This window comes from Chondrus crispus, genomic scaffold, assembly GCF_000350225.1.
Source record: "Chondrus crispus Stackhouse genomic scaffold, scaffold_50, whole genome shotgun sequence".
NCBI lineage: Eukaryota > Rhodophyta > Florideophyceae > Gigartinales > Gigartinaceae > Chondrus > Chondrus crispus.
Genome location: NW_005178495.1, coordinates 294,029 through 311,731, shown reverse-complemented (window position 1 = coordinate 311,731; position 17,703 = coordinate 294,029). Strand labels below are relative to the sequence as shown.

The 17,703-nt window shown below is 51.7% G+C and overlaps 1 protein-coding gene; it reads right to left on the bottom strand.

Moving 5' to 3' along the window:
• Positions 1-2,546: 2,546 nt before the first annotated feature.
• On the bottom strand, positions 2,547-4,805 carry CHC_T00006777001 (hypothetical protein). XM_005709971.1 is given in 4 exon segments: positions 2,547-3,723; positions 3,724-4,406; positions 4,456-4,505; positions 4,618-4,805. 3 exon segments carry the CDS (start codon positions 4,803-4,805, stop codon positions 3,724-3,726), a joined length of 921 nt encoding a protein of 306 aa, XP_005710028.1. The 3' UTR covers positions 2,547-3,723.
• Between the last annotated feature and the right edge of the window lie 12,898 nt (positions 4,806-17,703).

Below are 17,703 nucleotides of genomic sequence, written 5' to 3'. Positions count from 1 at the left end.
CTTGAAGACATACTCCTCACAGGGGCCGGGAGCTGAACTTGAAACAAGCATTTGCTGGAAGTCATCCACGTGAAGACCATCTAGATTGACGGTATTTACATCCATGAGCTCACCACGGGCTTTTTGCCTCTTTGGAGATCTGGGCCCATCGTCTCTTTGAATCTGCGATAATTCGACCTCATCCCCGCTAGACTCTCCGGTCCTCTGCTCCTCCGATGCATTTCCGGGTGATTCTCTCTCATGGTTCTTTACAGGATACATGCTCTCTAGGACGCCTGGCTCTCTGGCCGTGGAGCGTGTAGCGACAGTATTCTCTTGGTAAATATGAGGAGGGGGGCGCGGTACAGCAAGGATGGTGGAGCGCGATTTTTTAGGGGGTTCGGGGGAGGCGGGATGGGGAATGCTGGAAATGTTTTTGGTTGTTGGTTTTTGACTATGGTCGTCTTTCCAAGTTGAATACAAGTTGCGCTCATGGGGAGAGCGTAAATGCGCAATGCACAATGCACACGTTGCTGCACGCTCCGTCCGAGCCTCTCCCCCGCTGCCCCTCAATCTCGACATCACTTGATGTCAAGACTGTCAACAGTCTCATCACCGAGACTCTCCACGCGTTCTCACTAAACTTGATAGGTACCTTATCATATACCTGGCATCCTTATTTTACAACAGCGCTGAGACCCGACTCCCCCCGGGTTGTCAGTTCACTTAAAAGGTACCGAAACATATACCCTTACCCGAAGGGTACCTTACGTCCTTAGTTTACATGTACATCAGCGCTGAGACCCGACTCTCCAGTGATGTCATGCACAGTCTCAGGATGAGACTGCGGACGAGGCGAGACTTTCCAGCACGAGCCCTCCCGGTAGCCTCCTGACAGAGGTGTAAGACGGTGAATTCAGCAGCGCTGTTGAGGAGCGGCACCACATCATAAACTTAACCCAATCGCACCGTCACGCCGAAGTGCTCTTCTCACGCCATCGGCATGCCTCCGTGCATCCAAGCGGGCCTTCCGGCTTTAGTGCACGTCTTTACAATGCCGCAAATCGCTATCCCACACGTGTGCCATATTGTTTCATATTTACGCCTGCTGCGCCTCCGCTATCGCCACGTCTGAAAACGATCCGCGTCCCTCCTATTGTACAACGCACGATTACATCCTGAAACGCCCCATGCACTACACCGCATTCTCTCATCCACATGTAAACCGCCATCCGTGTGTGCCCATCCCCGCCACCCGCCATGTGCTCAGGTGCACCAATTTTTGCTCCTCTTATACACTCGTTCTCCTCCCTCTCCTCCCATTCTGCTCCGTGCTTCTTCTCCGCTACCTCCCTCTCCACCCCGCCTACCCGCGCCACATGCCCCCATACCAACCCGCCGACCGAACCCCCGCCTCCCCCCCCCGCGTCGCAATGCCCGAGCCGCACTTCCTCGCCGCCTCGCGCCGCGCCTCTCGCCCAGTAATCGTGGTCAAGATCGGCACGTCCACGCTCATGCGGGACGCCAACCAGGCCGCCCAGACGGTGTCCTCCGCGGCGGGCCGCCACCTGCAGGCGGGGGAGGGCGAGCTCGCCATCTCCACCCTAGCCCTGCTGGTGGACACCCTGCTGGCCCTGCGCCGCGCGGGCTACTACGTAATCCTCGTCTCATCCGGCGCGGTCGGCGTGGGCTGCCGCCAGCTCAACGTCAAGAAGAGGCCCTCGCCGACATCCGGCTCGTCTGCGGAGGAGCGCGCTGCTATCCTCGCCACTATTCAGGCCTACGCCGCCGTTGGCCAGAGCGTGCTAATGAGGACCTATGATCATCTTATGGCCATGGCCCACCAGACCGTCGCCCAGGTCTTGCTGACCAGCGGAGACTTGGGGATGGAGTATCAGTATTATAATGCCCGCAACACACTCTTCGCCCTCATGGATATGGGAGTCATCCCTATTGTCAACGAGAACGACACCGTCGCCACGGAGGAGATCAAGTACGGTGACAACGACTGGCTCTCGGCCCTGGTCAGCACTGCGGTGGGCGCGGAGTGGCTCTTCCTGCTCACGGACGTAGACCAGCTGTACACGGCGAACCCGCGCGTGGACCCGTCGGCGACCCCGATCGACGTCGTGCCGAACATCGAGTCGCTGCAGGTCAACCTGTCCTCCAACGCCACGGGCACGCAGTGGGGCACGGGCGGCATGAAGACGAAGATCACGGCCGCGCGCCTGGCGACCGCGGCGGGCGTCCGCGTGTGCCTGCTCAACGGCGGGCACCCGGCGCGCCTGCTCGACTTTGTTCACGACCGCCCCGCCCGCCTCGGCACCGTCTTCGAGCCGCTCGCCACCCCGCTCGAGATGGAGCGCGCCAAGTGGATCTCCAACTGCCTCCCGCCGCGCGGCGAGATCGCCATCACCGCGGACGCCGCCGAGCAGCTGCGCGCGGGAGTCCCGCCGCGCACGCAGGGCGTCGTCGCGTGTGAGGGGACGTTCGAAGCAAATTCGGCCGTCAGGATTCGCGGGCCCGACGGGCTGGAAATGGCCCGTGGGATTTGCAATTTTGCGAGCGAGGACCTCGTCCAGTTCATGGGGATGGACGTGCAGGAAATTTTATTCAAGTCCGGTACGCCCATCGACGACAAGGTCATCTATCAGGACAACCTGGCCCTGCTTGTTGAAAACGGGGACGGCGTCCAACAGAGCAACGGCGTTCACGAGCAGTTGGCCCGGAGTCCTCCAAGTAGGCCCATGACTTTTCCAAAAGAGTCGAAACCATAAGCATGGATGTGTGGCAAACCATTAGAAAACGTCTCAAAGGCCAAACGGAATCGCGGCGCTTTTGTCAGCTCGAGAGACGCAAGCTGATTCTTTTTGGCTGATACGGCAGTAGGATAGCAGAGGCTGCAACTCTGCTTCCCTCCTTGCTGCTCCTCGCTGCCGTTCCCACTCAACCTCCTGTCCAACGCAGGATCACTCCCTATCCCCGGACGGCACGCAGGCAAGGAGTGCTCGAAAGACGGTCGAAAAACGCTGCACAGTAAAGCCATTTAGGAAGCACGCAGATCATCTCAGAAAATTACTAATCGCAGCAATTGTCTGCGAGAGGTCGCGGCTTACTTTTCTTCTTCCTTTCGAGTCGCCTTCTCCAAGTTGGTGGCCATCCGAATGCCCCTGTCGAAAAGCTTCTTGATATCCGGCACGTTGTAGTTCTGAGCAACGTAAATGCCAATGCCGATCCCAACGGCGAGCGAAAATGTGTTGCCAAACATGTCTTCCGAGTTGGAGGAGATGTGCAACGCAATTGAATGACAGTTGCTTCGCGACAAGGACTACACAAGCCACAAATCAGGTAGCCGCGTATCGCCTTTCAGACTTCCTTTGCAAGCAACTGGTTGTCCGAAGAGCGTGTCTTTGCCAGCTGTAGAGATGGTTTACGCGTTCGTTGGTCGCTACAACTCAGAGATGTGAGGGGCGATTCTGAAGGCTCTGGTGAACAGGTGAATCTGACCACAGTCTCGTGGATCTTTCAAAAAAATAGCATTTTGTCATTCTAACCAATCAAAACGCGCCGGAACAACACCTTTCGTGGGCATGTACTGTGCGCACTGCAATTTTAAGGACGCCCGTTAAACTTTCAGTTTAAACACAAGTGGGCTCCGTGCGCGCTTCGCGCGCCGAGCCAAGTCGGCGTGGAGGAGCAATGGTGGGGAAGGGTGGCAATAGAAAGACGTAAAGAAAATGGCGTTTACTTTTTTGATGACTTCTGAATGACCTCGGGGTACACTAAGTTTCGCGTTGTTGCATCAGACTCTTGAGTGAGGATAGTGACGTTGCTTGGGTGAGTAGTCCTCGATAATGCGACGTAGAGTTGACCGTGCGAGAAGCAGTGATCTCGTAAGTCGAGACCAATGCGGCCACCGAAGGATTGGCCTTGGGCTTTGTCCGTTGTAAGGGCGAAGCACGTGCGAATAGGGAACTGGGTTCGTGTAAAGCCAGAGATGGGAAAGTTGTCGTCGCCTGGTCCGCAGGGAATTCGAGGAAGGCAGAGCCTGTTTCCTTCGTGAGACCCGGCGGTAACGCGTAGAAAGAGAAGATTGTTGGTCATGTTCTCGATGCCATATCGCGCGCCGTTGACGTGACCGATAGCTGGATCGAGATTGGGCAGAAGCATGTCGATGAAGCCTTTCTTGAGCTTGAGCTTGTGGTCTGGTAGAGCAGACCCGGCCGTCAAGGTGTTGAGCATTTCCGTGGGATATATTAGCGCGTTCGTATTTTCGTTCTCGACCTTGTCTGCGTTTAAGTACGTTCGATACGGTGCCGGAATCATGTTGCCGATGACCTCGTTGACTTTTTCGAGCGGCCTGTTTTTTGTGGTGAGTATAACGCGCTTGGTAAGCCAGACAGGGTCGGGGTAATTGTCTCGAATCCCTTAGAAGACCTTGAAGCGTAAGTTGCGGATGGTGTGCTAGAATGCGACGGATTGTGGTAGTGAGATCCATTCTGGGCGCTGTTCGCCCAGAATATTGCCTTCCCGACGCCGAGGAGGAACTCTAGAACGTTGAGGGCCTCTACATCTGCTGCAGGGTCTGCTCGGAGGGCAGCAAGGCGCATGTTCTCGGTAAGGGGCAGGAATCGGCACTCTGGATACAGCGAGGAAGCCTTGACGCACGCGCTCACGATTTGACCCCTGGACCCGCCCGGAACGACGGGAAGGATTTGTCTAAAGTCCCCAGCGAGCACGAGAAACTTTCCTCCGAAGGGCCGATCGGTTTGCATCAAGTCGCAAATGGGGCGATCGACAGTCTCAATGCAGTGTCGATGGCACATGACGATTTCGTCCCATATAATGAGATCGAATTGTTGCAATGTACGGCCTGTGTCGGAGTTTGTGGAGAAGCTGCAAGTGCCTTCGGCAGATAGAGGAATGGGAATCTTGAACACGGAATGAGCGGTGCGTCCACGGTCGAGCAACACTGCAGCAACAGCAGACGTAGCGACAGCGATGACTTGCCTACGGCGCGAACGAAGGAAGTCTTGGATGGCGCTGAGCACGAATGTTTTGCCTGTTGCGCCAGGGGCATCAAGGAAGAGGAGACGTCCACTTTTTGTTCACATAGAAAGTCCGGCAACGGCGCTTGAGGATCCTTGAAGCAATGCAGAAACGGATACGCCTGGAAGTATGGAGCCTACGATTTCGTCAAAGACATGGTGCTGATTTGTGTTCAACAGCGGCAACAACGTATGTAGTCGCTCTTCCCACTGCTGCGCTTGTGCTTCGGGGGTCTGTATCTCGTGTTGCTGTTCCAAAGCGGGCAGGCTGTCATCGGGGAGTGCAAGTCCAAAGTTTGCGAGCGTCCAGTGGGAAAGTTCGGTCTGCAGGGCCTCCTGCACCTCTCGAAGCACGTAAGATGTGGCGTGGTGATCATCGCGAGGCTGCTGTCTTCGAATGGGTTGTTCGCGTGCGCGATTGCAAATATCGGTTAGAAACATGTCCAGGTGGCCGTTCCACAGCGAGAGACGATCCGAAGGCTGGCAGTGCGCAGATGCAGCGATGATCACCGTCTCATCATTACCTCAACGTAACAAAGTTTGGCCGTGCAAGACCTACTAGGGCTTGCAGGGCCAAACTTCGTTGCAATGGTACTCCGTGTGCACACAGGAAGGTCAAATCAGCCTATCTGAGGCAATAAAAAATATGCGCAAAATATTTTGGTCCGTGCCAGCAAAAACTGTGTCATAAATGTAGCAACACTTGCTGATTTCATGTCGCGATTTGGCACATTTTTTACCAATGACGCCATTGGCTAGAAAGCAGCATAGTTATGGCACAGCGGCTCTACCTGGCCCTTGGCGGTAGATGACTGATTGGCGCTGCACACGGAGTAGGTCTTGCAGGGCCAAACTTTGTTACATTGAGGTAATGATGAGACGGTGATAATCTCTGCATCTGCGCAGCCACCGACGACTATGTTTTGCAGCTCCAGGGCAATGACAATATGTCTCCATTCGCAGCTCCAATGCAGCACTAGACGTAATGCCGCGACCTACTCTCAGTCAATGAAATGTTAGTCCAGGCCTTTCTTGCAAAGGTGATGTCACCCCGTTGGTCCAGAAACGGTCCCATCCCGAAGGATGAAACCGATAGCGGTTCCAGCGGCGTTCACATCACATTTATTTGTAGCAACCAAAGAGTACTGTTACGGCTACATACACTACATCTACCCCGTCCAAATACCGAAATACTGCGGCAGTGGCTCATTGCGCTTTCGTTAAATACAATAATCAACGCCAAGAAACATAACAGGAGAGCTCAGTTACGGTCACAGTACGTGATGATGGTGGATTAGAATTCTGAGAGACCAAGGAGGGTGTACTGATGGCTTACCTGATCCTGAGTTAGACGACGGGCGGTTTGACCTGCAGTGAGACAAGGAACGCTGTGAGGATTGGTCAGAACAGCTCTTCGACACTTTCAATGTCATAGAGAATGTGCGAACTTACGTTAAAGCTTTGTAGCTAATCGCAAAACGGTATTGCCTAGCGAAAGCGCTCACTTACCGAACGTGTGCAGCGCACTCGTGTCTCCGCATGAGATTTCAACCGAACACGCAACTCGCAGAAAGAAAACTGTCAGAAAAGAGGATGCCCGGTGGGTCAGGACTGTGGCAGAAGTGGCGTCACTTACTGTGCATGAGATTTCAACCGAACACGCAACTCGCGGAAATGAAACTGTCAGAAAAGAGGATGCATGGTGGGTCGGGACTGCAGACGAGGGGCGTGCAGAGAGTTGGATCTGGTCCTGGAACTATATATGCAGTAGGCGGTAGTTTGATATATCAAACTACCGCCTTTTCTGAGTTCTAGCAGGGCATCTGAATGAAAAACAGTTACATTTTCATGGGCACGTGTCAATAGCAGAATTTAGGTTCTGAAATCTCAATTTGAAATTACCGAATAGGGTATAGCATGGTTGCCCTTAATGACAGCCATCCATTGAGCTTTTTTCGTGCGGTATCACATCAAAATGCGAGTAGGAGCATCTCATTCCTACCGTTTCTATTCATTGAACCAAGCTTTAATATTAACAGCACAACCGTATGCATCGCCAAATGTGACAAAAGACCTTCTTTCTGCTGTAGAGCAGTAAGCTTGCTGAAATCTTGTTGATGCCGAGGTCCATGCCAAACTTCACTGCAGCCCCACTTCCAGTTGCAAACCTGGTCGAAACCGTCGCAGATGGGGCGTCAAAGCAAGAGTCGTTTGGTTCATAAAAATGCGGACCTTATGCAAAGCGTTCCGAAGATGTTGCATCAAAAGAGACTACTTCGGATAGGCACGCACCGTCTTCTTCTGAACCTCAGCTTGAAAGACATCGAAAAAGAGCAATGCCATGTAGGCAACTGTTTACAAAGTCAGCTAAACGTCCACGGGATGGATTCAAGTTGCTAGACGGTCAATCAGAACCCTCTTCTTCCCTTTTGAAAGTCGGGCTTTTAAGCGACCTCCAAGAAAAACAAGGCGTGATGCATGACGGCGTGGCGGCACTTCCACTAAGTCCTCACTCCGAACGAAATGACACGCTCTGTTGTGAAGAAAGCGAAGGATTTTCTGGATTAGACATTGGATTGAGCGTTGAGCAGGACGTTGTCTACGAAGCTGAGGAGTTTGAAAAGCTGATAGACAGCATGTTCGACGGCGCTTTTGGTGGAATTCGATTGACCTGGACAAATATTGCATCACTGATAACAGCAACTGGGAGCACACGTCTCAGCGAGACTGCGTATCAGACACTTGCTAACTTTAGGAACTGGAGACCGAATGAAAGGCAGGTCACTCTCAAACTGCCAAGTACATCTACTCTGAAGAGACGTGTTCCTCCATTTGCGAAATCCAACTTCTTCTTTCCTTGTCGTGTAGAAATGAATACTGTGGATTTCTCGAAGTCTGGGTCGAAGGCTGGCGTCAGAAAGTATACCTCACAGGACAGCACTCCTACCATGATTGTAAGGCATAGCAACTGGCCGAAACGTGACTTTTCGACAGCAAGATTGCGGGAGATGGTGCAAGGAAGACGGCATGATATGGATCCGTCAAGCGAGGTACCAAGGTTCTTGGATATTGAGGACACTCCACTGATCAAAGATAGGGCTGGGATTCTATCTGTTTATCGGATTCCAACCGAAGGTGGTGTGACGGTGCAACTTCGAAAAGGGCTCCTTCTTAACATCACGTTCGAAACAAGTGACGCCGTGAAGGGCAGATTGATGCAAGCCCAGTTTGCACTAACGTCCTCAACAAACATGAGCTTTGATGCAGTTGTATCTTCCTTATTTGTTTACGATGATCCGAACTGGACAGAACCGCAGGAGCAGTCCAATTCAAAGCGTACCAAAAGGATGAAGATGAAGAGACCAGAATCTCGGACATTCTTTCGCAGTGACATGGTCGTTGAACTTGCACTCCCAGGACAGCCAGCCACCGAAGATTCGGAAGAACCAACGCAAACACCCTTCCTTGTGTATAGGATGTGGAGAACACAGGACTGTGATGACGACTACGCCACCAGCTTGGTTGTATCTTCTGAAAGAAATGTTTCGAATCTCACTGGCATGAATAGGGGGGTTTACAACCAGATGTTTGACAAAATCGTAGTGAAACGAGTATCTGCGGATGATAATCCGATGGACGAGGGTCATCGCGTCGATGCAAAGAACAGTGGACGTCTGGAAGATGGAAGAAAGTACGTTGTGTACAGAATGTTTCTGAACTTTGATGGATTTACGCTGTACATTGGAAAGAAGGGAAGCATGGGTGGTGTATACATGCTGCCCATAGGTATGGCTCCGGAGAACCGCAACGGAGCCGGATCCATGAGACCCATCGGGCTAACTCCTCCAGGAGTATCTACAAACGGGGTACTGGCGGCAGTTATTGATGATATCATTGAGGGGACAGAAAAAGGATTTGAGATGACTACCGCAGAAGGAGAGAAGATTGTTCTTTTTCTCGATGTCGTCGGGTACGTCGGAGACTGTCCTGCAGTCTCCCCCACTTTGGACCTACTAGGGCACTGCTCCAATGTTCCATATCACTTATGCAGCTATGGAAGGTACGACAAGTCTGGATTTCAAGGAAGCAAGTATTGTTACACAACTCGCATCCATTCCGACCATCCATCTTTCGCGAGAGATGAGAACCGGGCTATTGCATTGAGGAGATCCAATTTATCCAGGGAAGAGTTGAAAGCCCTCGGAATGGATGACGCAGATACGTTTGGGACAAGTTTGCAGGCACTTCATCAACTCTCTGCAAAACTGCAACACGTTCGCGCTCGTGTACCTCGTGTACTTGGCAGTAGGAAACCGGTTGTTCCTTCTGTTTTCGATTCGTATCACTCATGCGTTGTGGCTCCCGATCATCTTTTCCTCGGGATTGGTCGCGACATCATGAATCTCTGTATAACATTGCTACCAAAAGATGTACGCAGAGATGTCGAGGCGATTGCCAAGGTGGCTTTGAAGGATGGACATCTCATATATCAGGAGAGCCTAATCAACCATGACAAGCATGTGCTACATTCAATGACGATATCTTCTATGTACTGCCTGCTCTTGGTAGCACCACGGGCGATGAAGTGTACTTGGTACGTGCAAGAAATCACTGGTGAGGGAGTAAGCGGGAACTATGCTACTATCGATGAAGCTCTCGACCTCCTCGACCTGCTTTCCTCTCTCGTGAGCAGGACGCAGTACTTTCCGGAATCAAAAATAGATGGTAAGAGGTCATTAGACACACACAATGAAGAAGGAGGAACCAAAAGACTCCTGGATATTCAGAATATGGCACTATGTTACCTATCTCGAGTAGATAAACTGTGTCGCACAAACAGCCTTGCTCCCACTCATTTGGACAAACCAAACCTTCACAGACTGTTGGAGTTCTTCACACATACATTGCCACTGTTCGGTAGCGTAGGACATGTACAAGAATTGTTGTTTGAAAGCGCTCATCAGCCATTGAAGGGGGGGTGGCTCAATCCAATATGAGAACCTCACAATTACAGGCTATCGAACATGGTCTTGCCAACGACTGGAAGACTCGTCGGGCAATTGAAACTGAAGGCATTGACACCAGTGAGACCGAATGGAGCTTTGAGTCAGCAAAGCCGGTTTTGAATCTCTTGGGCTACGACAGTTCTGGGCTGCAGGATGCCGGAGGATTACTACAAAAGCTTCAGGACTGCTTCCCAACTCCTGTTCTGCAGAACATGCGATTCCATCGGAAAGGACTTTTATCATCGTCTCTCAGTAGGAAGGACTGGCGCGTAGACAAGTCAAGAATTATGAACCTACGAAACACTGCAGACGGAGGTCAATATTCAGAAATGTTCCAATCAACTGACTTTGCATATCTGTTGAAAGCAAGGGAGCTTTTAAAGCATTTATGGAAACACGAGATATGTCTTATTGGCCGGGCGGAGCATGGAAATTCCGTAACTGTACATACATATGGAACTGCGAAGTGGTGCAAAGTAACAGACAGGCAAAAGAGGGACCAGACATCCGTTCTGGACACTATATCCTATGGGAGCGTGATTCAAGCCTGCAGACTTGTGTAGTTTCGACCGCGGATCCTGATTTCACATTCACTCTTCATGAGAACAAAGATTGTGAGCATGATGAAGACAGAAGGTTCTGGATGGTGCTAGCCGTATTTCGAGTCAAGATTTTCGACGCTCGTGGGAAAGAAAGTCAGGAAACAATACGATATTGCGCAGTGAAGGAGTGCGAAGCGGAAGAAGATGGATACCGCAAGTTAATACAACAACGAAACGAGAGAAGAGCGCTGGTTGAGCTTGGAAGCTACGTTCGAAAGGCAATAGTTATGCACTACTGGGAACAGGAGAGCGAAGAAAGCGACGATCATATGTGTCTCATATCCACATCAAACTCAGCAGTACAACCCAGGAGTCTCCCAGAGGGTGGAATTTTTCAGGTGTGGGGGCGAAAGGAAGGGTATCCGCCACGTCGGGCATAAGTATATGTGCGGAACAAGAACTCTGGTCTTTATTCAACAGTTTTTAGTACTACCACACAACTCGGCATACTTCTATACGCTGACTAGAAGTTCTGCGCCGGCCTCTATATCCGTGGTTGCGACATATAAAACTGTTTCATGGCGGCAAACAAAATTCAGGTTAGCTACCTTTGTGGGCTTGTAGCAAAGGGACAAATTCGGTGTCCCCTCCTTCCGAAGTCCGTGTCCCTCCACCTCTCTAGCCCCTGTAGCCAGTCTGATCCTTCTTGCGACGCCGAACTGTGCAGGAAAGATGTAAACCTCTTTCACGCCCCGAAAACTCTTGCTCAATTCAATCGGATATGAACAGTTGCGGAACATTTCAGGTTACAAATATGTCTGCGAGTTTCTCAGACGGCACGTCCGGTACGATAACAACTTCTTGAAGAGGTATTTGGTCAGATTCAGCTCCTCCAACTCCTCCCAACCCGGCCCGCTTCGCGTAGCGACGTCCACTGGCTCAGCGTCCTTGTCTCTCCGCGAGACGGACGAAGTGATCCCGCCCCGTCTGGAGGAAATTTTCCTGCTTCGCGAAATTCCGTTTCCTTCCTCTGAACGATAGTCGGAATCGCCTGAATGGTTCGACGAACCGTCGCCACCATCTTCGGATGGACCTTTTGACTTTGACATTGAGTCTTGGTCCTCCGGCTCATCACTACAGTGACTCTTGCTCCCTCGCCGCGGGTTCTTCTTCGAACTCTTCGACTTGGAACTCCGCCATACAGCAGCCTTGTCCTTCTTCGATCGACGGTCGCCTTCTCGACCCATAGGGAGCGGCTCTTGGCCGGAAGCCTGCTCAAGGTCCTGGAGACGATGAGCGGCGCGGTCAAACCTGTCGTCGATACTGCTTCTAAATTTACCTAAGGACTCCAACGCTTGATTCGCGTCGCGCCTTGCGTCCTTGACTGAAATTTTCAACGAAGCTAGGACCTCCGGCTCCAGACCGTCGGTCGCATCACCTCGCTCCTTCTCGACGAGATCCACTTGAGCCGATAGCTCTCCTAACACGGTGTGGAACTCGGATGCTTGCAACTCTAGTTGCTTCCGGACGAGGGCTAATTCAGCCTCGAGATTTTTCGTCATCTCTTGGCGAATTTCCTTGCCCATTTTCTCGAACCTGTAGGATAGGAAATCCTTGTCGGCTTCAATCCCCGTCGGGGATTCCTGACCTTCGGGATCCGTGGCCGTATTGGCCTGGCTTCCGGTGCGAGGACCTCGCGGGATCCCCGACGCCCTTGCAGATCCGATTCTGCTCGCCCCGGGACCGACGTCCCCGGGGGTGATTGGAGACATAGTCCGTTACCAATAAACGAACCTAACGTAACAAAAAATAGAGAAAACAACTACGACGATTCCTAGATTAATTTTTGTCTCCGAGACCACTTCTGTAGTCTGTCTCCAGATCGAGACTGTCGTCGACAAAAATTCTAGGTCAGGTCTCCTGTACACCACAACTTCTAGGTCGGGAGACCACTTATGTAGAGCAATGCGCCTGTCAGGCAGAGACCGCGGTCCGATGGTCCGGAAAAAGCAACCACAACAACAAAAAGAACAACTGCCGATGGCGCAGTGCTACGGAGTGCCCGACCCTCCCTTCTCGGTTTAAACGAGCTTGCGACTCGTAGTAGCTCAGATCCCTGATAGGGGGCACAGAGAAACAGCCCGGCCCGGGATCGATGTGGTAGAGACTTGCGAAGAGAATCGCTCGACGAGTGTGGGGAGGGGCGTGTACGTAGGGTACCCCGGTTCCGCTGGGTTGTAAGGCCAATGCTCTTTGAGAGTCTTCGACACCTTGTAACACGGCATGGCTTTCGACGGGGGCGTCGCAACACAACCTGACGGGATGAAATGAAAGTAGCAGCGCTACACCAATGTGCCGCCCGATGGCTCGAAACACCTTCAACGGTTCGGTCGCAACCGAGGCCGATGGAACCAACTCTGGCTTGTACCCACGACAAAGCCCTTCGAGGGAGACGTCGTTGCAACAGTCTTCGTCGGAAATAGGTCACAGTAGCAGCGCTACGTCAACGTGTCGCCCGATGGCCAAGACACCCACACCGGTTCGGTCGCAACCAATACCGATGGTACCAACACAAGATAAGGGAAATAGGTAGAATTAGAGATAGAAAAGGATAGGGAATAAAAGAAAAGGAAAGGGAACCCCCGAGCGCAAAGGATAAAGTAATCTGTAGTTGAAGGGAATGTCTTGTAAAAGACGGACTTCGACCAAGGCGACATCAGACTCTGGCAACCCGGGTTACCTTTACTGACTTGGTGGTCAGTGGGCTAAGGTTTATATCGCCCCCGGAGCCACTACAGTAGCTCGCGGCGCTAGATCCTAGATGTATTCTAAAGTTAGCCAAATTAATGCTAACTAATTAACTAAAAAAATAATTAAAAATTAAAACTGTGCAATTATTCACTCGTGTGTCCCCCATTCCGGACTAATTTTCATACCTAATTAATTTCCTTTCGTTTCACCCCCCTGTAGACCTCCATATTGAACTACAGGCCTCTCGGGGCGACCTTGCCCGGACGGTCCGGGCGACTCGCCCGTCGAAGACTCCCGTCTCACCTCGGAGGTGAGACGGGAGTCTTCGACGAGCACTAACCGCGAGTGTAATTCGTCGATCAGTGCTCGGAGGTTCTCTAAGGACTGCGTCACTCTATCGAACCTCCCTTCAAGCAGGGAGCCGAGTTCGGCCATACATCGAGTGTATACATGGTCCGATACATCTATCCGGAGGGAAGTACGGACTTCCTCGATGTATTCGGATATGCGGTCTAACATCGCCGCCGCCCTTTCCTCGGAGGATCCGAGCGACGGTTCGAGGTCACGAGGACCTGCGTCGCCGTCGCACGACGGGGCGGATGGGGACTGCACAGCGGCCTGGCTCGGATCCGCGACTTCGGAGCGGATCGAGGGCTCAAACTCTTGGCTCATCTCGACGCGATCGGTTCGCTGAGGGAAGCGGAAGTCTTCTCGGAGATCGAACTCCAGGGTCTTCTAGGTCGGGAGACCACTGTAACATAAACACCCCCAGCGATAGGGGTGTATGCACAGTTCGACCGAGACCATTGTGTGGTACAATGGATATGGCATCGTGTCGGGGTGTCACAGGTGTGCAGGCGGCAGTCGTGGATCTGATTCTGGATCCAATCGTTTTGCTGATCCAATCTTAGAGTGGATGCTGTAAGCCCTCCTGACATTAGTCATACTGTAATTATAGTACAGTGTCACCGGCGGTACTTTACACAACCAGCCGGTGCCAGCTTCCCCCTCGTAAAGTAAGCATTACCCGGCACCCTTGGACCTCTGGAGCTACCATGACTAGCCTCTGGTACGCCTCCTCGCCAGGTTGTCCTCCTTAGTTTGCTTCCGCCCGATCTTGGGTGTATGTTACCGACCTCGTTCGCGTTTCCTAATTCCTTTATTGTTTCTATCGGTTCGCTATCTCTACGGCTATTCCTATTCTATTTCTCTTTCTATCTCTACCTCCTCTACCACAGCGCCCCCGGTCTACGCTGTTGCCGTTCACACTGCGTTGTCCCTCGACGGGACTGGTCTCCCAGGAGAGACTCGGGTCGACGAGCCCGGGTCTGTACCCCGATCTATACCGGAAGATTGGCGGTACCACAACTTGTCGATCGGGAAGACGGGGGTGAAGCGGGACACAAGCTAACGGCACCGGGCAGCGGGCCCGGGTAGCGTGGTAGAGCGGGACGGGGAGGACGCGGGTACGCGCGAGCGGTTCGACGCCTCGAAGCCATGGCGCGGTACTGGGTAACGATCCAGTACCGACGGGCGGAGACGGAGCCGGCTCGTGGGCGTGCCGCGTGCGTTCTCAACACGCGCTCGGTGCCGCTCTAAGGGAATTAGCGAGCGTTACCTTGGAATAAGCGGGAAGTCAGACCTTGACGGTCGGTGGGAGACAAGTCCGTGCTTGTCCTCCTCCACCGCCGCCCGTCCGCTCCATATTTAATATACAAAACCATCTATAACACTACAGTACCGAAGTACTGTAGTGGACTACTGTAGCACAGATCGGACCGTACTGTAATACTGTCAGCCATCCAGGCTGACAGTACACGTGTGTGCGCGCGTTTCCGTCCCGGGCGGTACACGTGTACACGCGCTCGCCCTGTACCCGAGGGGTACACGTGGCCACGCGCGGTAGTACTGCAGAGCGTCGGGCTCTACAGTATTGGATCCCGTTGTTGATCTAATCTAACCAAAAAGCCCCAGGGGGGGTTATACTACAGTTGTGTTAAAGTTCCTATTCTTACTGTGAGGCCGCACAAACTTTTGCGCTGCCGTAGGACCTGGACGATCGTTGCCGTCAATGTCGGCGATAATCCCTTCTCAGAAGCAACCGAATGCATGTCCGACACGACCTGTGCCAGTTGGGAATCCTCTAAGGGTAGCATGTACGTCACATGGACGACCATAGCGCAGGAAAGACTGAACAGGACAGCACGATTGTTTCGTGCATGCGACTAAGATATGATGCTAGATACTTGGACTTAGATAACCCGGCACATCCAGAAATATTTTCCAATCCTAGGCCGTCAAGCATTTATTTACATAGAGCATACAATGCTTGTTTCTCGGCATGAAAAGCCAGGAAATGGTATTAACCACTCGTATAGACATGGTTCAATTCCCGAAGATGTTGAGGGTGATGGCTCCTCACCACGCAAAGGGGGATTGTTCCCGGACTTTCGCCACGATTCCAGCCACAACTCCACAAACATTTTTTACGATGGTTGGTTGCCCCCGAGTACGACTTAACCTGGGGATTTCACACGCCCAGGTTTCAGTTTACCCTCTATTAACCTAACAAAACGCCGTGCGGTGAGGACGTTCGCTGCGCTGTCTCGGCATATTTCGACGTACACAACATGCTGGTCGAAGTCCCCAGACATTGACTGACCACCATGAGGTTTAAAAGCGGATAGAAGAAGAGTTCTGAAGTTGATTGGCTTCTCCCTCACTTCATGCTGCAAACCACTGCGTATCCCAACGATGTAATCCATCAGGTATAAGGACGAGCCTCCGAGAAGAGCCTGTCTGTAAAAAGAGGCCAGGTCAGATACGACATCGTTGAACTGAGAAATCAATCTTTCATGAGCAACTGAATCAAATTTATCAATAAATATCCCTCTGTTCTCAAGAACTACCACTGGCTTCCAGGTATCATTCGCTGTACACCTTACTTTCTTACGATGCAGTTCGCTCTGAGCATCTGACTCTGCACGTCTCTTTCTTGTTTGCCCCTGTAACAAACAACCGTTCACCTTTGGCATCGCCTTGCCGTCCACTTTAACAGCATGAAGCGGTTTGATGTCCCAGTTATCGAATTGTAGAACGGGGATTGCTGCCTTACTCCCAATCCCATGGCCATTGACGCTGTCTGTCTGGAATAAGTCGCTGCCCATATTTCTCGGTCATGTTGTAGGAAAGGAAGATAGCCATCGAATGCAAGACGCTAACAAATGATGGAGTGACCTCGCAAATACTTCTGACAGATACTAACACAGTCAAGGGCCCCGACACACCACTGGACCGGGAGAATATCAGTTGTTCTATAACCTTCATCGCCCTAGGTGCTATTAAAAGATCAACTATCGGATAGTCTGAACCATTGTTAAGTAGATCTTCAATAGAGGTCTCCGGAAGATAGCCTCTCGAGTTGGATACACGGAATATATCTGTCACTGCATGAAAAGATTCCTTTGCAGCTAAACGCCACGTCGAAAGCCGTCTGTCAGAAGCTAACATCAATACAATGCCGGTCCAAAGAGCATGAGGTATCGATAATATCTCTTCGGTTAGAGACCAATTTCCGTTCCAAATTCTTATCCCTGCTTGCTCTGAAGTGCTCAGAAACGCTGTCTAGATAATGTGGCAGATCGATGGGAGTACATCGCGAGACTTCTGCAGCTGAGGAGGCGTTCGACCGAGACATAAATGACACTAGGTTGTGGAGCTGTTCAACCGACACGTAAGAATGTCTGCGATATCCCAGCTTCTTAAGAATGATACCTTTCCCAGCTAACTCCGATTGTAGCCGTTTCACCAGAGTCTATTATTAATTAATTAATATTGTAAATTACTTTTGCGCCGGACTCGTTTTGGAACTCACAGAGTGCTTGACAACTCCTGAACACTTCACCGGACGGAACGAACCTGACCAAAAGAGCTCCCTTCTTTAGATATTGAGCACGGCGCACGAAGGCGCTCAGCCACAACGACAAACTGACTGTTGCAATGTTCGCCAAACACGCTGTACTGATCAGCTGTCTCTCTGCTCTCGAGGGCAAATATTACACAGCTTGCTACCCTACGATCGATCAGGGTTTTTATGCTTTGAATCAAAGTGGCTGTTGGAGACGCTGAGCTCTCTTCTGTAGTGATGTGGAGACAGCTTCTACAGCATCGCTTACCGATTACTACAGGTGCGTTCAAGGCACCATCGGAATTCGACACAAAGTTTTCTTCAAAAGACACGTGGTCTTCAAATGCATCTATGTCACCGAGATCTATAGTCGGTACCATCCATAGTCGATGCTCTCACAATGTGTCAAACGGAACATAGGAGCAGTCAAGACCTGAAAAATGCATTGAGCAAAACCTGGCATACCATTT

What these genes read in the sequence shown, in the direction of transcription:
- CHC_T00006777001 (XM_005709971.1), bottom strand. Translation starts at nt 4,805, where the DNA reads ATGTGCCATCGACACTGCATTGAGACTGTCGATCGCCCCATTTGCGAC. An exon ending in GCTTCCTCGCTGTATCCAGA is followed by an intron (nt 4,506 to 4,617) that starts GTGCCGATTCCT and finishes GGCGTCGGGAAG; the next exon opens with GCAATATTCTGGGCGAACAG. An exon ending in GGATCTCACTACCACAATCC is followed by an intron (nt 4,407 to 4,455) that starts GTCGCATTCTAG and finishes AGGTCTTCTAAG; the next exon opens with GGATTCGAGACAATTACCCC.